This window comes from Hypanus sabinus, chromosome 28 (assembly GCF_030144855.1).
Source record: "Hypanus sabinus isolate sHypSab1 chromosome 28, sHypSab1.hap1, whole genome shotgun sequence".
In the NCBI taxonomy this organism is placed as follows: Eukaryota; Metazoa; Chordata; class Chondrichthyes; order Myliobatiformes; family Dasyatidae; genus Hypanus; species Hypanus sabinus.
Window position 1 is genome coordinate 9,656,022 of NC_082733.1, and position 25,863 is coordinate 9,681,884.

Here is a 25,863-nt window from a genome sequence, read left to right on the forward strand (position 1 = left end):
AGATTTGGGAACTCATGCCAAACTTCTTCAACCATCTGAGGTGAAAGAGGTGCTGCTGTTTTTTCACCACACAGCCGGTACGTACAGACCAAGAGAGGTCCTCGATGGTATGTATGCTGAGGAACTTAAAGCTGTTCACCCTCTTCACCCCAGATCCATTGATGACAATAGGGATGAGCCTATCTCCATTCCTCCTGGCGTCCTCAACCTGCTCTTTCATTTTTGCAACATTAAGGAAGAAATTGTTTTCTTGACACCACTGTGTCAGGGTGATGACTTCTTCTCTGTAGGCTGCCTTGTTATTATTTGAGATAAGGCCAATCAATGTAGTATCATCAGCAAATTTAATTAGCAGATTAGAGCTGTGAGTGGCAACACAGTCATGGGTGTAGAGAGAGTAAAGGAGGGGGCTGGGGGGGGGGTGGTTTCCAGTGTTTAGGGTCAGAGGGACAAATAATACCTTAAAGTTTAAGGTTTCCACCAGGCAGCAAGTTCCCCAAATCACCCTATGGGTAGAAGAAAGTCTATGCCAACTATCTCTGATTAACCTATGCATAATATAAATGAAGGTTTTTACTGTCCAATGGAATATTCCAAAAACTTGCCAACTACCTGAGTTAAACAATCCTGAAATTGCAGAGATAAGTGCAATATTAAAAATTTAAATCAGTTTTCTTTTACATCGAGAATAGAAAAGGTAAAGATGACTGGGCCTGGGACATTGCCTTAAAGAACTTCTGCATTGCTGACATGCAGCCAGGATGGTTGACCTTAGAATGTGCTCTTAGAATAGAAGAGTAATACATACCCACCACTGGCAGCAGGATTAGATGCAGCGTCTAAAATATAAAATTCTACTTCCAATATGCAAGCTGTACTGCCAAAATATGGGACAAGGTCACTAGCTTGATGAAGCAAAGGGTGGAAGCCACGATCATTTTTGTAAGCATCTTTGAAGGAGTTAATAGAGGATACCCTTTAGGTATACAGTAAACTTGGAAAGTAAAGACACAAGAGATTCTGCAGATGCTGAAAAACTTGAGTAACACACACAAATGCTGGAGGAACTCAGCAGGCCTGGCAGCATCTATGGAGGGAAATGAACAGATGGTGCTTTGGTCTGAGACCCTTCATCAGGATTGGAAAGAAAGAGGGCAAAAGCCAGAATAAGAAGGTATGTGGGTTTGGGAGGAGGGATGAAACTGAATGATGTGAGAATGGTGGAAGACACAAAAGGCTGAAGAAGGAAATTGTTAAGAGACGACGACAGACTATGGAATAAAGGGAAGGAGGTTGAAAACCACAGGGATGGAGGACAGATTGTAAAGGAGGGTAAAAGAGAAGGCAGAAGGGGGCCACATGAATAAGGGAAAACAAAAGGGAGAGGGGAAAACAGACGAGAGTGGTTACTGGAAGTTAGAAAACAAGGAAATCAGTACTGAACTTCCCTCTTTCATCACAAAGATACAAACTGGATAGCTAATCACCAATTGTCCTGAAATCATGCTGAAATACAATATTTTGATTGTCATATGCAGATTTTCAAAAGTATTTCCCCAAGTAATTTACTCAATACTAAAATGGTGTGTAAACACATCTGATTAACTAAAATAATTTAATCAAGAAGGTAACCAAGCAGCATTAGTTAATTTAGCTAGCATGTGATTAACACCACAGGGGTGTTCCTTAGGGATGGGAGTAAAATGAAACCCAGCCAGCTATGTCCACATCCTGAGAATCACATTTAAAAACTACCACAGCAGTATTAGCATCCACTTTGAGCATATAGATCAAAAGTTAGAAAAACAAACCAAGGAAGGACAACTTGAAAATTGAATCTTAAATAAGGAAATTAGTACTTCTATTTTAGTTAGCAGGGCTTAAATACTACAATAATTGTTTTTTTTTAAACTGTGAAACTCTGGCATAGAATCAGGTCAACCACAGACTTAGATGATGATTATAGATATGATTAAAAAATCAGTGGTATTATTAATAAAGATGAGGATAGTCTGAGGTTACAGGATGGTATTGATCAGCTGGTAAAGACAGATAGAATTTAATCCTGAGCAGTGTGAGTATACAGCCTATTGAAGAACACATTGACCCTGGTGTACTAAATGCACAGATTGTTAATGTGGCACAGAGGTAGATAAGATGGTGAAGAAGGCAATGTTAAGAAAAAAATGCTGGTCTTTGTTTGCCAGGGAATAGAATACAGAATCCATTAAGATCATGCTGCAACTTCATAAAATGTTGGTTAGGCTCATCCAGATAACTTCTTAAGGCATTACATTTCAGACAGCAACATCCTCCAGATCTATTTTGCATTGGTGTGATTTCCAGAGTATGCAAGATCATGAATGCACTGGAAAAGGTATCAGGACATGCTGTGATGGAACTTTTTAGTTATGAGGAGAGAGTGAATTGTTTCCCTTAGAGTAGAGGAGGCTGAGAGAGGACCTGATAATGCTGTACAAGATTATGAAGGCTTAGATAGTGAAGAATAAGAAACTTTGGTGATGGAGACATCTAAAACTAGAGGGCATAGGCTTAAGGTGGATGAGTTAGAAGGAATGTAAGGAAAAGCTTTATCATCTAGTGGGCGTTTGGAATCTGGAACACACTGACTTAAAAGGTGGTTAAGGCAGGCACTCACACAAGATTTAAGAAGTATCTGAACTTGCCAAGGCATAGAAGGCTTGAGACAAGTGTTTGGAAAGGGAAGTAGTATAGATGGATATTTGATCTCTATGTGGACATGGTGAACTGAAAGGCTTGGTGTATGACTTGGATGCTACTTATGGTCTTGAGTCAAATCAGTAAATGAAAATATACAAAACCTACAGATGCTGGAAATGCAAAATTGAAACAGAAATTAGTGGTGATAGCAGGTTATGCAGCATCCGTGCAACGAGTAACAGAGTTAATGTTTTAGGTCAAAAATCCTTGGTCAGAATTTGGAACAGGATAAAACAAGTTATTTTTGAGTAGCAGAGAAGGAAGCAGGAGAGATGGACTGGTGAAGTGGAATATCTGTAACAGGGTGAGGCCAGGAGTACCACAGGGATGAGATGCAGAAGTCCTCCAGTCAATAGGAATAGTTAGTAGGTGATGATACAAATCCAGAGGTGCCATGTGTTGCAAAAGCTGAGCTGTGGAACATGCCCAGCAGGTCAGGCTGTACTAAGCTGAAGAAAAAATATGGATGCCCTACAGCAGAAGTGGCTAATTCTAGTACAGACAAAGAGAGTGAAAGACCTGACAATGGAAAATCAGATACTCAGACCAGTGGACTGAAAGTTGTCCAGAAAATGAGGCACTGTTCCTCAAGTTTGCATGGGGCCTGGTTATAATAGTGGAGGAGTTACAGACAGATAGGTCAGGGAGAAAATTTAAGGTAACTGGGTGCTTGGAGTCACTGGTACTCTTGGAGTCATAGGTCAACTCTGGTACTCTGTAAAACAACTGCCATATTAGCTGACTTACTTCTCCAATAGGGACCTAAACCTGAAATGTTAACTTTGTTAAATGTTAACCTTCCACTTGCACAGACTGACCTACTAAATGTTTTCACCATTTTGGCTTTTCCTTTCAATACTCATTAGACAGGATTTCTTTCCAAAATAATCCCAAATTTTACAAATAAAGGAAGTCTACGAGTTCTGTGAACCATAAGCCCTTAAAATAACAAGTTAAAAATCAGACTCTCAGTTCAAGATATCGATTGCAAGTGGAATGATATTTCACCTGCTGAAGAGGTAAAGTAGCACAGGATAGTAAGTGATGGATCAGAAATGTGATACAGCACCTGCCCTGAGAAAGGCGGTCGACTTCCAGTCCAGGATGTTGCAGAGACCTGATTGGCATTTGATTGGCGAGATATTTGAGCTAAAATTTGACCTGCTGAAGATGTCTGCTGAATGATGTTTCCTCCAGGTACCATTGAAGTGCTGAAGAGATATTAAAAGCCATTATCAAATGATGAACTATTACAATGTTAGCTTTCATTTATGCAGAAAAACATATCATAGTATTTCTCACTATTATTATCAAACCAAATTTATCATTAAACCAGTTTAGAAAAGGTGTTGTTCTGATGTTGGGAGAGGAAAATCTAAAGCTAATGGCCTACGGATTTGAAGCCACAGTCTCCATTAGGATACGGATATTTATAAAGGTTGAGTAAAAATTCAAAGTACAAATATGTTACCGGATTAAAGAAGTGGAAAAGGTTACAGAAATGAGGAGAATTGAAGTCATGGAAGTGATTTGAGAACAAAGGTGAGAAACTTAAAATACTAACATTGATAAATCTAGACAAAGTAGATGAATAAGCACAAAAGAGACAATAAGTAGACTTTGGTGTGAGTTGGTATTTAAGGAAAATTCTGCCTAATCTCCAGATCATATAGGGTATTAGGTGGGCAAATGACCATGGTACTGGAACTACTAAATCATGAATCCACAGGTTGAATCACCCTGGATCAGCCCTGCACCGAGTGCCTGCCTGCTCGCACTCAACTTGCTCAGTGTGTCAAGGTCTGAACTTGCTTCTTATTATCTTAGATATTGAGTCACTCAGGAAGGAAATCAGGAAAGAATTATTCTCACACTAAGAGTTGTGGAAATATGCAGCACTATTTCCAAAAGGATGCGGGGCAGGGTGATGCTGGTTTAATCACAGGTTAATGATATTAAAGGGTGTGGATCAAGTGCAAATAAATGGAATTGAGTTTAAGTCAGTAATGGAACTGGTTCAAGAGATTGAATAACCTTCTATTGCTCTCATGTTCCAGCTAATTACAATTGCATCTTTCTAGCCTCTTGTAAAATGAACAGTTACGGTAATTTCAACACAATTTCCAATTAAAACAGTTACACTTTCACCTTAAAGTTTGTCAAGTGGTCATGCTTAATGTAGTCTGCAGTACATTATGTAATGCAATTAAGAATATTGCTGTTCACTATGTATTAAATTAGTAACACTTTATGTGCATAGTGATGTGACACAGATTTTTTTATACCTTCCCCTACACAGGCAATAAAATGACATGCTGATAAGAATTAGCTTGTAAGGTATCTTAATGATTCATGTGCACAGAACTGTAAGTGATAACATCCATGAAAAACATCTCTTCTGTGCAAAAATAAATGGGAAAAGCTTGCTCAGAAGTTGGTCTTTCACAGTTCAAGTGTAAAGTTGTACTATCTTGTAAATAAATTTCATATTTAACAGTAACTTGTTATTATCGTCATTGGTAAAAGAAGTGATGTTTTCAGTACGTGCAGGTACTAAGACAGTATGACCTGAAATAGGAGTTGTTAATGACAACCATCACTGGCTATTGATAATACCTGAAGGAATGCACAGAAACCTGTGACTTCTTTTTTTACCTAGGTTCAAGTTATAGGCAGTCTGTTTCAGAGCCAGTTGAATTTGTCAGGTGCACTTTAATTTATATCAGATTACAGGTAACAATGAACAGTGACCAAATAAATGCCTTTATACCCAGAAGTTACATCTTCCTTATCAAGTTGCAACACTTCCTTGCAGAATATTTCAAATCAGCCCTGGCAGGAAAGGTAAAAATGAACAAAACCCATGCAAGTGAGCAAGCAATTTGACTGCCATTCCTACGTTCAGACAAATAAAAATGTGTCAACGCAGGCAGAGGCCTTTCTGCCTATTGTGTTCATTCATATTGAGAATAAATGCCACTCAAACTAATCCCGACCGGCAGTGAGTTCATACCTCTGTAAATCTTTAAGTACATGTAGAATATAGACAACGGCAGTACACAATGTGTTCTAACCTCTTGAAATATTCTTAAGATCAATGTAACCCTTCCCTTCCACGTAGCCATCCATTCTTCTTTCATCCATGTGTCTATCTGACATTTTCCTAAATGTTCTTAATGTATCTGTCTCTATTATCACCCCTGGCAGGGTGTTCCACACACCCATCACTCTCTGTGTAAAAAAAAACTACCTCTGACATTCCCTTGTACATTCCTCCAATCACCTTAAAATTATGCCCCTAGTATTAACCATTTCTGCCCTTGAAAAAGGTTTCACTAGCCACTTGGTCTAATCCTCTTATCAAATATTCAAGGATCATTTTACTATCAAAGTATGTATACCGATTACAGCTCTGAGATTTGTCTTCTCCAGATAGCCATAAAATACAGAAAACCATAGTCAGTTGAAAGAAATACATCAATCCCAATGCATGAGAAGAAAAGAAACAAAAACTCACAAATCCCAAACACCCCCACCCCTCCCTCGCACAAAACCTAACAGATCACCCAAACTCCCAGCCTGCCAATTGGCAACAAGAGAGAACGGGTAAGAACATTAAAAAAAATAGAACTGAAAGAGGTCAATATGAACTACCGTCCATCCATAAACCTCAGAATTTCCATCACAAAGCTGCAACTTTACTGTGTGGTTCTTGAACTCAATTCCCAAGTAATGAAGGCAAACACACCCTATGCCTTCTTAATAACCCTATCGAATTGCATGGCAACTTTGATGGATCTATGGAGGTGGACCCCAAGATCCCTCTGTTCTTCCACACTGCTAAGAATCCTGCCCCTAACCCCGTATTCTGCTATCAAATTCAACCTTACAAAGTGAATTGCTTCACATTTCTCCAGGTTGAACTCCATCTGCTACTTCTCAGCCCAGCTCTGCATCCTATCGATATCCTGTTGTAACCTACAACAACCTTCTACACCATTCTCATACTCAAACCTTTGTGCAACCTTCCATCTCTTTATCTAAATCATTTATAAAAATCAAGCAGAATCTTTTAAAGGTTTCTGCTTTCACCACCCCTGAAAGTTATTGAGTTCCAGACACCAATGTACCCTCTTGGTGAAAGGACTTTTTCCTCATCTCCTGTCTTTCCTTCTACCAATTATTTAAAATCTACTCTATATTTTGTTCAAACCCTCTGTTAAGGGAAATAGGGCCTTTCACTTTACTCTATCTGGAATTTCAAAAGGAAATAATCCCAGCCTACCCACAGTTGCCTCACAGGTATTTGTTGAAAATCTTTTCTATATCCTCTCCAGTGCAGTAACACATCATTCCAGTAACAAGGTGACCAGAACATCCTTACTATCTTTCCTTTTGGTTAGTCCTGACGAAGGGTCTTGTCCCAAAACGTCAACAGCGCTTCTCCCTATAGATGCTGCCTGGCTTGCTGTGTTCCACCAGCGTTTTGTGTGTGTTGTTTGAATTTCCAGCATCTGCAGATTTCCTCGTGGTTGACCAGAACATATGTAGTACTCAAACCTTACTAGAAACTGGACTGCCTTAGGCTATTACTTCCTGTCTTTAATAACAAGCCTCATTTTGTTCTGTATTGTTGCAGGGTGCAGTTGACAAATTCAGACCATTTTGCCGAACACCAACACCAGATACATAGGACATCAAGACAAAGTGCTAAGCATTCAACCTTACTATCTGGTCCACTGAGGAGAATAAAGAATGCTCCTGGATTCCAATATGGCAGCTGGTTCCTGAAACACACACAAAATGCTGGAGGAACTCAGCAGGCCAGGCAGCATCTATGGAAAAGTGTACAGTCAACGTTTTGTGCCAAAACCCTTCATCAGGACCTTCATTAGTAAACATCTGTCTACCAGCCGGGTATCTTACAAGGTAATGTATATTCAAATCAGAGAGAACAGAGCATGTCAAGGTGGATCAACATACCACTTTGTTACAGGAAGTTGGAAGAAGCTAAGGTAACTTTGTTATTATACAAACATGCATAAATGTGCAACTAGAAATTCTACCATAATTTTATGAATAATAGTGCTACTTGTAGAATGGAAAGGAGAATGTCACCAGACCATATTTGATCAGAAGTTCTTAAAGGAAGAATGAACGTACTGCCTGTAAGATCACAAATTAATGCTTTTAAGTAAAGGATGAACAATTATCGAAGAATTATTATACTACATGCAGGTGCCATGCTCACATTATGTCAGGTTAAACTACTTTAAACAACAGCACATAAGAAATATACCTGAATGTTTGTCCTGCACGTCCTGTCTGGAATGAATTTCCTTGTGAGTAGATCTGCTGGCTTCCAGCAGCTGACGGTGATGACATTGTCTTCTTTTCACCTATGTTAAAAAACATCATTTAGAACAAGCACTGGATCACAGGAAGCTTACTGCTTGGAAGGTCATTTAGTTCAATCATTCCATACCAGATCCGTGCAAGAACAAATCAATTAGTCTCATTCCCTGCCATCTCTTCACAGCCTGCAAATGGATGGTGTAATTAACATAATACATGGCATAATTTTGTCAAATGGTAGCTCTGAGAAATCTGTGTTTCACCACAAAGCTAAAAGGCTCACTCACAATTTAAAATAGAAAAGCAAGCATACTGCAAAGTACTGAATATTCAACAATTTTATGTTTTATTTGTGTAGAAGATCTGCTAAAGTATAAGAATAGACATTAGAGTGCTCATGAACAATAAGGGACCACATCCAGACATTTGTCTAAAATTCTGATTCAGTGGGAACGTTGCTTAAAATCACAGACTCAACAATGATTTTAACATTTAAGCTGCACCAGTTGTATTGTTTTCCTCCACGCAGGACAATGGGAGATAAATCTGAAGAATCCTGTCTACCAGCTGAATTTACTTGCTCTAATGCCCCAAAGGGGTTGTGATCACTGCCTACTCCACTGCTTGAAGCCACAGCTCTATCTGGGAACATTCACTGTTAAATTATCAAGCCAATGACAGAAACAAGAACTTCAATTGTCAGAAGCAGCTTGGCAAAACTTTGAGGTAAAGACCACAGAAGAGGTCTTGCATGCTTTAGGGCCCAGAAAGCCCTTCAAGTTATTAGATTTTCATGTTTGAATATACTTGTTTTAATTGTTATTCTGTAACAGTCCACTGTCCCTGAAGGCTTCCAGACAGCCACCAACATTCCAGTCCCAAGGGAGTGACTGTAACTAGCCTAAACAATGATACTGTGACACTGACCAAAAAATCGTGGTGTTATACTAATGAATAGTATAAATTCCCACCTTCCAGATATGTTGAACCCTTCCCAGCTTACCTACTGCTCAAATCAGTGGGTGAACTGATGATGCTGTAGCCTTGGCCCTCCACTCCGTCCTGTCCCCATCTAGAAATGATGCCTCAAACACCAGGTTGTTGGCCATTGACCAGCTTAGCATTTAACACAATCATCCCTCAGAAGATGGTAGGTAAACTGTCTCAACACTCCTCTCTGTAACTGGATTTTGGACTTCAGTCCAAGTTGGGAGCAATATCTCAATCTTCATCACGCTGAGCACTGATGCCTCCAGGGCTGTGTGATCAGCCCGCTGCTGACTCATGAATGAATTGTAAGATTCAACTCAAACCACATCAAGTTCACTGATGATACTAGAGTGGTTGGCCTCATCAGCAACAATGATGAATCACCATACACAGAGGAGGTAGAGAGGCTTGTCAAATGTGAGGCAACAACCTGAGTCTCAAAGTGGAAAACAAATGACTTCAGAAAGGCGCAGGTCAACCATTCTTCATTGCATATCAATGGCTCTGCCATGGAGAGAATGAAGAGCACAAAATTCCTTGGTGTGCGCATAACCTATGATCTAACCTGGACCCACAGCACATCCTCATTAGTTAAGAAGGCACAGCAGCTTCTACACCAGTGATTCTCAAAGTGGGCAATATAAACCTACTGGGGGCAGTAGGAGTTTCTAAAGGAGCAATAAAGATAAAAGGGGTGGTGGGGGCTGCTTGGTAGCAAGGGAGCAGCTGAGGGATTACAGACTTAAATTAAAAAATGAATTGATTTGAACTGATTAAACATTTGATGACGTGAGTGGCATCATGTAGTGAGCGACAAACTGTTGGCCAAAGCTGTGCATGGCAGCAGAAGCAGGACCGGGTGATGTTACCATAACCAGGGAAGTCGGTGAGGTTATCAGCAATCCATTTGCAAGAGATGTTACAGGTACAACAGTAAAGCAGAGTCACAATTCATGTTGAGATAAAGATCGAAGTATAATATAATGGCCAATATGTGTTACTACCTAATGTAGTGGCAAAGTAGACCAGGGTCACAGTGAAAGACTGGATACTGGCTAGAGCAACTGAAATTGAATAGGGAAAATATAGGTAACAAGAAGGTAGCAGATTCACCTTATTGGAAAGTAGGAAGACACTCCTAACATGCTGTCTGAGGCCATCAGATGTACAATAGTATTTTCTTCTCATTATCTTCTGCTGAAGAAGAATAAATTCTAACAGAAGCAATGAAGCAATTACACAGACATAATATTAAACTAAACAGAAATACATAACGTGAAGTGGTTGTCTTGGCTTATGAGCAGATGCATATGGTTTGAGGCTTAAAAAATGTATAAGCCATCATAAATGCTCTGAAGCCTGCAAATGTACCTGAACTTGGTTCTTTCTTGGAAACAGTATACTATTAAACTTTGGAAAGAGTTTGGCAACAGTACTGTTGACCCTTCAGTATCTATTGAAACAAGATGTCCTGTGGACCTGGCACATACAGCAAAATGTGCATATAATTAATATGAAATACAATCAGGCATTAAGGTTCTCCTTATCCATTTTAATACCATTAAGGTGAGTGTCTGATGCTTACGACTATGACGTAGAGGTAGTCATTAGCCACCTGATAGTTAGGAAAAAAGCCTATATCTTTTTATCTTGCAGTTTGATGAAAATGAACAATATTATTCCATAACACAAAAAGGAAGATTTTGACATTATAGGCAGGGTCCAGGAATCCTATGAATTCCTCTTTGGAAGCACATTAGCTTCAGTAATCAACACCAAATAAATCTGGCCCAAAATCACCAATGGGAGCATCAAGAGCACAACAAAAGGCCATTCATTTGTCTCAATATGAAAAAGATAGACACAATAAGTTGAAGGTAAATACAACAGTGAATAGATCACCACGATTACCTCATCAACGCTCAAATAACTATATGTACCCAAACACACGAGAGTAATGAATTTCTGGTGACAGTGTTTGGAAATAACTGGTTGGACATCAAGCTTATGAACAACTCTCAGAAGATGAGTTCAGGAGATGTTCAGATGAAGAGCCAAGACTATTTTCCATCTGCCAAAAGTAATTATCATGATGTCTTTTCTTTCAGTTAGTCCTGACGAAGGGTCTTGGCCCAAAACGCCGACTGTATTTCTTCCTGGCCTGCTATGTTCTACCGGCATTTTGTGTGTGTTGCTGTCATGATATTAAGGGTAGTTAACATGGGCTCATGTGTCGTACTACCAGCTGTGTTAAGACTGAGAGCATTTACAAAATGTACTGAGATAGGGACATATACTGTGCACAATTCTGTGCATTGGTCAGGTATGGACTGAGATCTCAAAGAGCTGTCAAGTACATGTACTGTCAATCATCAGAACATTCCTCAACAGCAGGAGCTACAACAATAGAGCTTACAATAAGTTTGGTATCTGTGCAAACAGTAGACAGCAAGATGTCTCCGAAGAAGAGTTTATCACAACAATTTAGACTAGTTCAAAATCGAAACTTATTATTCTGAAGCTGAAAGAACAGACCTGCAAGGAGATCTACTGCACTTTTAAACTTGTGGCAAGTCTGAACCTATAGCTTGTTTCAAAATTAAACATTACTTGCGTGAGTAATATTTAGATATACAGTGCCTATAAAAGGTATTCATGCCCCTTGGAGTTTTTTATGTTTTATTGTTTTACAACATTGAATCACAGTGGATTTAATTTGGCTTTTTTGATACGAATCAACAGAAAAACCTCTTCTGTGTCAAAGTGAAAATGAATTTCTACAAATTGGTCTAAATTTATTACAATTATTAAGCACAAAATAATTAGTTGCATAATTACTCACCCCTTCAAGTCAGTGTTTAGTACATGCACCTTTGGCAGCAATTACAGCTTTGAGTCTGTGTGGATAGGTCTCTTTAAGCTTTGCACATCTTGACACTGCAATTTTTCCCCATTCTTCTTTACAAAATCGCTCAAGCTCTGTCAGATTGCATGGGGATTGTGAGTGAACAGCCCTTTTCAAGTCCAGCCACAAAATCTCAGTTGAATTGAGGTCTGGACTCCAACTTGACCACTTCAGGACATTAACTTTGTTGTTTTTAAGCCATTCCTGTGTAGCTTTGGCTTTATGCTTTGGGTTTTTGTCTTACTGGAAAACAAATCTTCTCCCAAGTCACAGTTCTCTTGCAGACTCCATCAGGTTTTCCTCTAGGATTTCCCTGTATTTTGCTGCATTCATTTTACCCTCTACCTTCACAAGCCTTCCAGGGCCTGCTGCACTGAAGCATCCCCACAGCATGATGCAGCCACCACCATACTTCACAGTAGGGATGGTGTGTTTTTGATGATGTGCAGTGTTTGGCTCACACCAAACATGGCGTTTAATCTGATGGCCAAATAGCTCAGTTTTGGTTTCATCAGACGATAGAACTTTCTTCCAGCTGACTTCAGAGTCACCCACGTGCCTTCTGGCAAACTCTAGCTGAGATTTCATGTGAGTTTTTTTTTCCAACAGCGGCTTTCACTTTGCCACTCTCCCATAAAGCTGTGACTGGTGGCATTGATCCGCAGATAAATGTATTATTGATGCTGCTCCTTTGACCTGTGTGATATCTTCTGAACCAACTTTTACAAGGAAACTCAATCATTTATTAAAAAGGCCAAATACCTGAACTACATTCCCATTACTCTTACAAACTTGCACTCAGCCTGACTATTGCATAAAAGATACAGGAACCCAATGAGGGGGTTGGGGATTGTAGCCCAGAAAGTCTTCAAAATGTTTCTTCCAAACAGCACTGATTGTCTGTCAGTACTTGATGAAATCCCCATTCTCCAAGGCCGGATCTGACTCCTTCATCTGAAAGGTTGGGATTTTGCATTGATGTCCACAGCATTTTGGTTCTTTGGTCATGAATCAAAGGATATTAAGGTGTCCATTAATTTTACAAGGATGTGTCACTGAGATGCTGGACTACCAAATCCAACCTACTAATTTTTCTAGCAACCTATGCTCCTTATTTTCAATAATTTTTATCATTCACTTACACATTCGGGACAATTTACAGAGGGCAGCTAACCTAACAAGATACATATCTTGGGACATTGGGAGGAAACCACACAACCTGGAGGATACCCATGCAGATACAGGAAACACAAGAAAATAGGAGTTGGCCATTTGGCCACTCAAATTTGCCCTAGCACTCAATATGGTTATGGCTGATCTGCCCCAAGCTTCAGCTCCTCTCCTGTGTCAGTTCGCAACAACGATTCCCTTATCTTGCAAAAATTGACCCTGCCTCTCTTTAGATACAGGTTGAAACTCAAGTCCAGCACCATTGGGATTTGACTGGTGGTGGACCACAGAAATAGCCTCTGAGCAGTAGAACTGTTCCTTTTACACACTGACTTACTGGGTTGCATAAAAGTTTCAAGAACCACTTGTAACTCAAATCTTCTGTAAATCATTACAAAAGTCGCACTGGTAGGTGAACTAGCCAAAGAATGATGATCCAATATTTTAGACACTTCTGAAAGGACAACCTTCTCATCTCAGGAATTAGTTTAGTAAATCTCTTGGTCTGCCTCCAAGACATGTATATTTTTTCTTAAATAAGGGGACCACAGCTGAGCACAACAGTCTATATGTGGCTTCACTAGACCCCTGTACAATTCTAACAATCCTTCTCCATTTCTACCTCCAACTCCCTTACATTAAAGGCCAACATTCCTTTTGCCTTCCTAAATTGTTAGCTGCACTTGCCTGCTAACATTTTCTAATTCATGCAGAACTCTGTTGTACTTCAGTCATTTGAAATTTTTCTCCATATTCATAATGGTCTGCTGTTCGATATCTCTTAACAAAATCCATAACCTTGGATTTTCTGACACTAAAAGTCCATTTGCTAAATCTTTTCCCTCAATCATTTACTACCTATATCCTGTTGCAGCATCCAAATATCCTCAACACAATATGCCCCACCCATTTATGTCAGTGTCACTGGCAAACTTAGAAACCTTACCCTTTCCCCCTGTAAGATCATTTATATAAGTTGTAAATAACTGTGCTTCAAGAACTGATCCTTGGAGAACTTTAAATAGTTACATTTTTCCAGTCTGAAAAAAAGATCCATTTATTCTACCATTCTCAGTCCATTTTACCAACTATCAATATCACCTGTACCTATGACTAACCTCCTCACTATCAACAGCACCACTGTTTTTCATTTCACCTACAGAATTTCTAACCAGACCTCTTACGTTCAAACCTAAATGGTTTACATATAACAAGCACTGTGAGAGCGAGCACTGATCCCTGTGGTCTAATAGCGGTCACAGGCTTCCAATCATGAAAACAAATTTTGCTTTCAATTACCAAGCTATTTTTGGATCCTATTTGACAAATTGAGATGGTTCCCTTGGGCTCTAAATTTTTGGGCCTTGTCGAAGGGTTTACTCCAGGATATGCAGACTATACTCATCAATACATTTAGTTAGCTCTGAAAAAGTCAATGAAATTGGTCAGACAGGATCTTCATTAACTAAGTCATGCTGGCTCCCTTTGATTAATGCTTGGAAGTACAAAGAGACAGCAGACTGCTGGAGGAACTTGGTGAGTCAGGCTGCATCTGTGGAGGCAAAGAGACATGGTGCTTTGTTGCTGAAAGGGAATCAAGAGCAGCTGTGGAGGCAAAGGGATATCAACATTATGGGGTGAGACCCTTCATCAGGATTGATTAATTGCTGTCTCTCCAAGTGCAGGTTAATCCTGCCCCTAAAATTTTGTTCCAATAATGTTCCTGCCACTGATGTTAGTCTCACAGGCATGTAATTTCATGGCTTATCCTGTTGCTATTCTTGAATAAGGGTCGAACATTTGCTGTGCTCCAGTCATATGATACCTAACCTGTGGCCAGCAAAGACTTAAAAATCTTTGTCAGTGTCCGAAAGATCTTCTCCCTTAGAAACCTTGGGTACTCCCATTAGGGCCTGAGTATTTATTCAATATAATGCTTGCAACAATGTCTGTTATCTTCATTTTCTGAATAATAATGAATTTCATCCTTTCTCTCCTTGAATTCACATCTACCTTTTCTAGCTCCACGCAAATACTGCCACTTGAGTCCCTGGTAGATCCTACACTTTCCCTAATGACCTTCTTCCTTAAGAATACTCATAAAATATTTTGAAAATGTCCTTAATCTCATCGGTCAGTGACTTTACAAACCTTTCCTTTGTCCTCTGAATTTCTTCTTTAATTACCCTAGACAAATTCTATACTCCTGAAGGGCCTCAATTATTTTCAGTTCTCGACATGTGTCAAATGCTGCCTTTCTTTTCTTTATACAGCCCTTGATTTCACTTGGATTTGCTGTTTTGTACCTTCCACCCTTATGGGGATATACATACTCGCATTATTTTACTTTCGAATGGCTCTCGCTTTCAGAATTAGATCTACCTGAAAGTCACTTCTTGCAGTCATGCCCCACCTTACGAAATCCGCTTTCCCTCCAGTTTAGGACCTTAACTTTTGGACCACCCTTAAGTCTTTTCATAACTATAATGAAACTTAAGAGTTATGATCACTACCTCCAAAATGCTCTCCCACTAACACTTCAACCATTTGATTAGCTACATTCCCTCAGACTAAGCCAGAACTGTTTTTTCTACAGTGAGACTGGCTTGAAAAGCCTGGGTATACTTTAAAAATTCCACCTCCTACACCTCTCATACTAAAGCAATTCCAGTTAATATGTGTAGGTAGGTGTTCTGTAGTTGTTTGTGAGAGCGAGGTGGGAGGGGGAGGGCTTTTTTATGCTACTGTCACTGTTTATTTTCTGCTGGTGAGGGGATCGGGGATCGTTATTGTTGGTGTTTTTTGTCTATGGGGAGAGAATGGAGATTTGTTGCTATTGCTACTGCTTTTTCTGTGGGAGAGGGGTGAGGGATTCTGGGGTCTGCGAGTTTTGTTTCTTTTTCTTTTTGTGTGTGACCATGGTTATCCAGAAAATACAAATAGAGTTGTATGCTACATGCATAACTTAGCAATAAAATGAACCTTTAAACCCCATTTGCAAAGCTAATATCTCTGACTCCTATCTCTGCAATTTATCTACATATCTTCTTCCATATCAGCAGCTGACTATTATGTGGACTGCAGCATACTTCTACCTACGTTGAGTCGAGACAGGAGAGTTTCTGCTCTAAGCGCCGAGCAAATTTGAAGAAGTCAAGAAAGGCTTTGGACTGGGTGGCATGGTCTAGGCCCAGAGAGTTTCACTGAGGCGGAGTGCGGGTCTTAATGCAAGGCGCGATATGCTGTTTGGATAATTTACACACCGGAAAGGCAGGATGTTGGGGCTGGAGGCAAGAGTCGGGCTTAGTTCACTTGCTCTCTCTGTGGTGCTGAGTCTCAAGACTGCTCCGGCTGTTGTGCTTCATGTCTGTGAGCTTCGCGGCAGACTCAATTTGGTTCGGAATGCTTCTATTGTTTACATAAATTTGTGTTTTTTTTCTTTTTCTGCGCATTGGGTGTTGGTCTTTTTTTAATTGGGTTCTTTTTGGTTTCTTGTTTTGTGGCTTCCCGTAAGCAAACAATTCTCAAGGCTGTATCATTTTTACATGCTTTGATAATAAATGTACTTTGAATATTTTGAACACCAAGGTGACCGACCCATCCTCCCCTTGGTGTGGCATTTTTTTTGAAAAGCTTTCTAAGGTTTTACCCCTCATTACTGCAGTGATGAATTCCTTAATCAATACTGCAATGTCATCTCCTCTTTTACATCCATTCCTCCTACACCTGAAGATTCCAATGACGAGTTTCCGGTCCTGTATCTTATCTCTGTAAAAACAACAAAATCATCTTCCATTGCATTGATCAATGCTCCAAGTTCATTCCCCTTGTATTAAAGCAGAGGCAATATAGGTCTAATCCATGCATCAGACCTGCCATCCAAGAAATCAGTGTAGCAAATCTTTGTTGCATTCTCTCTGTGGAAAGAAAATAATTTCTTAGATAAGCTGACCAAAGCTGCACAGCCTTGCAATGTGTCATGTTTTCCTAACTACATGCTGTTCCCTTTCAGCAACAAAGCACCACATCTCTTTGCACTTACCCCTTTCCCAATTTATCACCATCTTATGCACTTCATTTAAAAATTAATTTGTTGAAACCTTTTAAAGCTTAACCTTATTAACACCAAGGAAATTATTCTTCCAGTCCAAAAAAGACCCCATATCCAAAAAATGGCTCAAGAAAATTAATACATTATGAATAACTGATTAATACATAATTAATCTGGAAGGTGGACAGACATTTAGAAAAATCAGAATACATAGCTTAAAATGGAAGTTCTTGAATAAGTGCATGCTTAAATACAGACAGATATGCTAGTTAAAAGATTTAAAGGATGTTTGCCTTCATTGCCCAGGCACAGAATTTACATGTAGGAAAATTATGATATAAGTTTATATCACAACAATGCTACAATTCTGCTGGAGAGAGTGCAGGGGAGGTTCATCAGGATATTACCTGGACTGGAGAACTTCAGTATTCCGGATAGATTGGAGAGGCTGGACTTATTTTCAGAGGAATGACATGATAGAAGTATGTACAATGTCCTGTGTATGTTACTCAAAATGGCTTCTTTGGTTTGTTAAGAGTAGGAATGCTTCTTTGTCTGATAAGTGTTTCTCTCGCAGTTGTTTAGCTTTAGACTTGCTGATGTGGGGATTGTATTCATTTGTTAACCAATGGGGAATATTATTTTGTCTTGTGAGGCTGGGAGCTTGGGGGGTTTTCACGGTCTTTTCAGGAGAGTCGGGAAGAAGACGCCGAGGAAGGTGGACGTGCACTGCACTGCTTGGTTGACCACCGGGGGTGGTCCCAGGTGCGAAGACGTGGAGGTCAGAGGAAAGTGATGAGGGGTCGAATGGTTCGATGGTTGAGCTCCAACGATGTGCACTAAGCTGACTGAACTTTGATAAGTTGGCACCTTTTGCTTTTTCTTTTCTATCATATATATTGTATTGCCTAGTACTCTTTTCATTTTAGTAAACTCTTTAAAGTGTATTTCATAACGGTACCTGGTGTGAATTTGATACTGTGTGTGTGCGCGAGGCATAAACTTGATTCCCACAGCACCTGCGTGCTTGGGAGGTGGGGGTGGTGTGTGGCTGGATCTCATTTTCCCCTAGATATATACCAGCCTGTTGGGTGAGTGTTACAAGTATATAAGATTATTATTATATATTATTAATTTCTAAAGTAAGTACATGTTCGGCACAGCATTGTGGGCCAGAGGGGTATTGTGCTGTAGGTTTTCTATGTTTCTATTATGAGACCACAGAAACAGCACAGAGTCTTAATTTTTTCCCCATGGTAGGGATGTTAAAAACAAGAGAGTATAGGTTTAAGATAAGAGGAAGGAATTTTAAAGGTGATCTGAGGGGTTAAGTTCATTTTATACACAGCTGTTGATAGCTGGAATACATGGCCAGAGGTGGTGGTCGAATCAGATAAAAATCACTTTGAGGTACTTGTATTGCGTGGAAGGATAGGGATTTAATGTGGACAAATGAGATTAGTATGGATGGGCAAAGCAGACAGCACGTAAGTGGAGGATGAAAGGGCCGTTTCAATGCTGTATGATTTCAGGACAAGTACCATGTGGGTTACCTCCAAAGGCTCCAATTTCTACCACATCCCAAAGATGCATAGGTTGCTAGAGGCTAGCTGGAAGGTAATGGATGAAGCTAGGTGAGTGGGAAAGGTCAAGGGTGGAGAAGAAAGATTTGATAGGAGAGGAGTATAGATAATAAGAGAAAGGGAAGCAGGAGAGGACCCAGGGGTAACTAATAGGCAGGGGAGAAGAAGTAAAAGGTCAGATTGGAGAATAGAGGGAAGTGGGTGTTGAATAATTTCACCAGAAGGAGAAATCAATATTCATGGCATCAGATTGGAAGGTACCCAGACGGAATATAAGATGTTGCTCCTCTACCCTGAGAGTGGCCTCATCGTGGCAAAAGAGGAGACCATGGATTGACAAGTTGGAACAGGAATGGGAATGGGAATTAAAATGCTTGGCCACCAGGAAGAACTGCTTGTGGTGGACGGTGCAGAGGTGATTGATGAAGCGGTCCCCCAATTTGCAATTGGTCTCACCAACGTAGAGAAGGCGGCATCGGGAGCACCGGACACAATAGATGCATCAGCAGATTCACAGGTGAAGTATTGCCTTAGCTGGAAGGACTGTTTGCGGCCCTGAATTGTGGAGGTGTATGGGCAGGTGTAGCACTTAGGCCGCTTGCAGGGGTAAGTGTCTGGAGGGAGATTAGTGGGGAAGGACGAATGGTCAAGGGAATTACGAAGGGAGCAATCCCTGTGGAAAGCAGACGGGGGAGGTAAAGACAAGTTTAATGGTAGGATCCCTTTGGATATTGCACAAGTTGCAGAGAATAATGTGTTGGATGCGGAGGCTGATGGGGTAGTAGGTAAGGACACTGTTATGGTGGCAGGAAGATGAGGTGAACGCAGATGTAAAGGAAATGGAGGAAATGCGGGTGAGGGCAGCATCAATAGTAGAGAGAGGGAAACCCCATTCTTTAAAGGAGGAAGACATCTCTGATGTCCTGGAATGGAAAGCTTGAGTCCTGGGAACACATGCAGTGGAGGCGAAGAAACTGAGAAAAAGGAATAGCATTTTTACAGGAGATAAGGTGAGAAGAGGTATAGTCAAGAATCAGTAGGTTTATAAAAATTGTCAGTTAATAGAGTGGGAAGTTAGAAGATTGGGAAGCTTTTAAAAACCATCACAAGGCAACTAAAAAGTCATTAAGGTAAAGATGGAATGGAAAGTAAGCTAGCCAGTAATATTAAAGAGGACATCAAGAGTTTCTTCAGATTGGTGGCATCCGTCAGTCTCGAGAGACCATGGATCTGCGCCTGGAGTTTCCAGGGCGCAGGCCTGGGCAGGGTTGTATGGGAGACCGGCAGTTGCCCAAGCTGCAAGCCTTCCCCTCTCCACGCCACCGATGTTGTCCAAGGGAAGGGCACTAGGACCCATCCAGCTTTGCACTGGTGACGTCACAGAGCAACGTGTTGTTAAGTGCCTTGCTCAAGGATACAAACACGCTGCCTCAGCTGAGGCTCGAACCAGTGACCTTCAGGTTACTAGTCTGATGCCTTGCCCACTAGGCCACGCGCCAACTTCTTCAGATACATAATCTGTATAAGAGAGGTAAGAATACATATCGGACTGCTGGAAAATAATACTGGAGAGAAGTAACAAGGGAGGACAAAGAAATAGTGTATGAACTGAATACGTAAACACAAGGAAATCTGCAGATGCTGGAAATTCAAGCAACACACACAAAATGCTGGTGGAAGGAAGAAGTAGAGTCGATGTTTCGGGCTGAGACCTGACGAAACATTGACTCTACTTCTTCCTATAGATGCTGCCTGGCCTGCTGCATTCCACCAGCATTTTGTGTGTGTTGATGAACTGAATAAGTATTTTGCATCAGTCCTCACTCTGGAAGACACTAGCAGTATGGTTTAAGTTCCAGGAGTCAGGGATCATGAAATGTGTGCAGTTACCATTACTGGAAAGAAAGGTCTTGAGAAACTGAAAGATCTGAGGTAGATAAGCACTTCGACCAGATGGTCTATACCCCAGGGTTCTGGGAAAAGTGGTTGAAGAGGTCATGGAAGCATTAGCAATGATCTTTCAAGAATCACTAGATTCTGGAATGGTTCTGGAAGATTGGAAAACTTTAAATGTCACTCCACTCTTCCAGAAGGAAGAGAGGCAGAAAAAGGAAACTATAGGCCAGTGGTTGACCTCAGTGGTTGGGAAGATGTTGAAGTCGATTATTAAGGATGAGGTCTCAGAGTACTTGGATTCACATGATAAAATAGGCCATAGTCAGTATGGGTTCTTCAAGGGAAAATCTTGCCTGCCAAATCTGTTAGATTTCTTTGAAGAAATAAAAGGCGGTATAGATAAAGGAGAATTAGTTGAAGTTGTGCACTTGGATTTTCAGAAGGCCTTTGATGCATGAGGCTGCTAAACAAGCTAAAAGCTGATGCTCTTACAGCAAAGATTCTAACGTTAATAAAGCAGTAGCTGATTGGAAGGAGGCAGAATAGGAATAAAGGGAGGCTTTTTTAGTTGGTTGCTGCTAACTAGTGGTGCTCCACTGGGATCTGTGTTGGGACCAATTCTTTTTACATTATATGTCAATGATTTGGACGCTGGATTTGATGGCTTTGTTTGTAGACAAAAATGAAGAGAGGTGGAGGGGTGGGCACTTTTGAGGAAGGAGAACAGCTACTGAAGGACTTGGGCAGATTGGGAGCATGGGCAAAGAAATGGCAGATGGAATATAGTGTCGGAATGTCTATGTTCATGCACTTTGGTAGAAATTTTCTAAATGGAGAGAAAAGTACAAACAAGCTGAGGTAGAAAGAGACTTGGAAGTCCTTGTGTAGGATTCCCTAAAGGTTAATTTGCAGGTTGAGGAAGGCAAATACAATGTTTGCATTCATTTCAAGAGCACTAGAAAATAAAAGCAAAGATGTAATATTGAGATTTTATAAAGCACTGGCAGGGCCTCAATTGGAATAGTGTGTGCATTTTTGTGCCCCTTATCTTAGAAAGGACAAGTTCAAACTGGAGGGTTCAAACGATGTTCATGAAAATGATTCCAGGATTGAATGGCTTGTCATATGAGGAGCATTTGATGGCTCTGGCCTGTATTCATTAGAATTCTGAGGAATGATGGGTTTCTTCACTGAAACATAGTAAAAGGCTTGATAGAGTGAATGTGGAGAAGATATTTCCTGTGGTGGGAGAGTCTAAGACCAGAGGACACAGTCTTAGAATATAGGGGCATCCTTTTAGAATGGAGATGAGGAATTTCCTTAGCCAGAGGGTGATAAATCTGTGGAATTCCTGGTCATAGGCAGCTGCAAAGGCCAAGCCTTTATGTATATTTCAGGCAGAGGTTGATAGATTTTCGATCAGTCAGGGCATGAAGGGATACGGGGAGAAGGCAGGAGATTAGAGCTAAGAGGAATATTGGATCAGCCACAATAGAATGTCAGAGCAGACTCAATGGACTAACTCTGCTCCTATATCTTATGGTCTAAGAATTGGAATTGACGCTCAACGGACCGAAGGACTTTCGTTTGCTCCCAGTTCTTTTGTTCACTTTCACTTCCTCCTTCATTAAAGCGAACCTTCTTTCTTTTCCATTTTGTCTCAGTCTCCTACAAGTTAAATACCCTCGAATATTTAATTCTAAACCTTTCTCACCCAACACTGTAACAGTAGAGGCTGGACCCATTTATTTCTATTTCTACCATTAATTGCTCTAGTTTGTTGTAAATGTCCTGTTCTTATTTTTCACTCCTCCCACTCCACAGTCATCGTTAGCACCATCACTTTCTTGGAGGCACAGATCAACATTCCTTCTTTCACTACCCTGCACTATCATCTTGTCTTTTCTCATTCTTTTAAAATTCCACTCACTAAAACCTTTTCCCTGCTGTTTAATTTAAACCTTTACCTGCATTGCCAGCTATTTGACTCACTAGGGAACTCTTCCCAACCTGATTGAACCTGAAGCCTATCCCAATGGAATAGCTCCCTCTTTTCCCATAATGGTGTCACTGTCCCATGATTTGAAACTCATTTCTTCCACACAATACCAAGTCACGCATTCAATTCCCCAAACTTATTGGTCCTGGAACAATATGCATATGGAACAGATATTAATCAAAGTTTATTGCCATTGTGGTTCTGTCTATTAACTAATTCTCAGCTGCTCAAGTTCAACTTCCAGTTCCATCTCTGCTTTGCTCCCGACATTTGAGAATAAACTTGCATCTCACTCCGGCCAGTACTATAGGAATATGCAATGCAGAAAAAAACAAAATAAATCAATCAAAATGGCAAAAAAGCGGATGACTGAACTATTTGGAAATTTGAGCTATATTCTCATTGCCATACTCTGTAATTTGGGTTTTTAAACTTTTAGTGTGCACTCTTCCTGAAATCTGGCTTTAGCATTCAGCAAAACAGAGCAGTGGAAAATAGATCAGCTAGAGTTCCTGCTTCTTGGATCACCACCAAACAAGGACTGAGGTCTTAAAGAAATCCAGAGACTCTGCAAAGACAGTTATGACATAAATATTTGTGCACTTGCCAAATTAAACAATAAATATTATAAGTATGCTAACAGTACACCAAAAAGCTGTTTATCAAGCACAGTCAACAGAAATTTAATAAGTGGGCACAGGCGGAATGAAACTGCCTTTAGCTGAATTTCCAAGATTCCTATCAGCTGGTACAATTTTTACCACATATGTATCCATCCATAGTACAGATGCGAAGATACCTTCAGTTCTTACAAGCACAAATATAAGCAGACAGGCACTAATGCCAAAAATTTCATTGCCTAGTAAGCAAAAAAAAAGGAAAGTCTTCAGCTTGAGAATTAAACTGATCTCAATTTAGAGCAAGGAAGTTCTGTCTATTTGACCAACAGTGTGTTTGAAGTAAGGCACTGACTGCTATTCCAGTGACTGTGGTTAGGTACACCTCAAACAGCATCTATAAATTCGCTGATGACTTTTGCTGGCAGAATCTCAGATGGTGGCAAGGAGACATGCAGGAGTGAGATAGATCAGCTGGTTGAGTGGTGTCACAACAACAAACCTGCACTCAATGTCAGTAATTGATTACAGACTTTCAGAAGAGGAAATTGGAAAAACACACATCTAGGGGTCAGCTGTGGAAAGGTTGAGCAGATGGGTGTCAATATCTCAGATCTAATCTAGGCCCAGCATACTGACGTAATTATAAAAAAAAGCACACCTATTTCATTGGGAGTTTGAGACTTGTTATGTCACCAAAGATATTTCTACAGATGTACTGTGGAGAACATTCTAACTGGTTGCATCACTGACCAGAATGGAGACACAAGACCGGAAAAAGCTTAAAAATCTGCCAGCTCCATCATGGACACAAGCCTCCCCACAATCAAATACATCTTCAAAAACCGATGCCTCAGGAAGGCAGCATTCATCATGAAGGCCGTTCACCATCTAAGGCATGACCTCTTCTCATTATTATCACGAGGTGCCAGATGACTGGGGGACACCCAGCAGTGTACTAATATTCAAGAAGACCAGGTTTTGAGTTCAATATACTTCCTTTGAGTCAAACCACCACAGAAAAGTGCTCATATGCAGGTTGCCTTTAATTGGACAGAGTACAACCAAGACTGGCAAGTGGTTGTTGTGGAGGCTTAGGGCAGAAACGTTTAAAAGGCACTTGGATACAAAATGAACCAAGCTCAATTTTAAGGGAAGTGCAAACTCAGGAAAACCAAGGGTTTGGTATACACAAATCTCTGATTCTATGGGATAAAGTGAAAAGGCTGGTTTTATTGAAAGTTTCAAGATCTTTGACTCTATAAAGACACATGGAAAGCAAAATCAGAAAAAGGTTAGATGAACCTTTCTAAATCAGTGGTTTAATCTCAGCTGGACTACTGTATTAAGCTCTAGGCACTAAACATTAGGAAGGATGCTGAATTCTGAGAGGGTGTAGATGAAGCTTATCAGGGTGGAAACAGATATAGGGATGATTAGATGCACTTGGGAGTTTATTCCGTAAACCAGAAAGATAAATGGGTAAATTAACAGAGATGTCAACATTAAGAGAGGTCCTCACAGGTGAAAATGGACCACATTTACAATAATTGTCAAAAGAATAAGAAGGCTCAATGCAGAACAAAAATGCAAATTACATATAAACTTCCAAAACATCAAATGAGCAAGTACTTGGAAAAAGACATTTTTCAGGGTAATGGGAAACAGAAAAGATTTTCCAAGGAACCTGAACTGGTAATCTGAGCTAAGGAGTATATTCTGTCCTGCAGAGTCTATGACCTGTATTTTCTTAATACAGAAAAAAGTGATATGTGTTGTAAAGAGTAATTTTTCATGAGGTTTTCTTTCTATTATTTCTATCCTCATATATGACAGGGCTAATAGAAGGTTTGGAGTGTTGAGAGGATGTGTACAGCACCATGGACCCATTTGGGTAAAGGGTCTGTTTCTGCATTCTAAAGTCTATTTGAAGTGCACAGTGAAACATGCAGATACTTGCGTCAAGTGTCCTTATTTTCAGAACACTTCTGGGCAGAGAATAAAATGAGGCAATGATTAGCTACAATTTTGGACCATTCTTCATTGGTTCTTGATTAAATCTGTAGTTCTTATATGGGGATATGATTCTAGTTCACTTTATACTTGTTGGGTTTGATGTTTCATTGATGCTTTACGATTCTTTTCACTGAAGAAGAGAACAAGGGGAGAGACACTGTGATACTGGGATCTGTTCTCTTGGCAAGATGCAAGGTAAAGGGAGGCTGCTGTGTAGCTGACTTTCATTAAGATCACTCAGACTCCCTCCAACCAAACACTCCAGCTACAGGTTGCTTATATGTGGGAGGAAAACTGCAAATCTGTGTCAATGCAATTAAGGATTGGATACCAATTCTGATTGGAAGCATTCCCACAGGTTTGATCAGGAGTTGTTTTGAGCACATTGTACTATGTAACAGCAGAATCTATTGTGCCAGTTCAAAGTTCAAAATACATTTATTCATCTCCTTACACGCAGCCACAAAACAAAAAACACAAATAACCCATAAAAAAAGACTGACAAACACCCTATGTACAGACAGAAAAACCACAACAAA

At 40.2% G+C, this 25,863-nt stretch overlaps 1 protein-coding gene across 4 annotated transcripts in view; it reads right to left on the minus strand.

The window, feature by feature from the left end:
- Positions 1-25,863, minus strand: part of arnt2 (aryl-hydrocarbon receptor nuclear translocator 2) — a 364,666-nt gene that overhangs the window by 72,709 nt on the left and 266,094 nt on the right. For all 4 annotated transcript variants that reach the window (XM_059952585.1, XM_059952584.1, XM_059952587.1 and 1 more), the window contains 2 exons: positions 8,042-8,141; positions 3,812-3,953 (listed from right to left, as the gene is read on the minus strand). In XM_059952585.1, the coding sequence (XP_059808568.1) occupies positions 3,812-3,953; positions 8,042-8,141 (242 nt within the window). The remainder of the gene's footprint in view (positions 1-3,811; positions 3,954-8,041; positions 8,142-25,863) is intronic.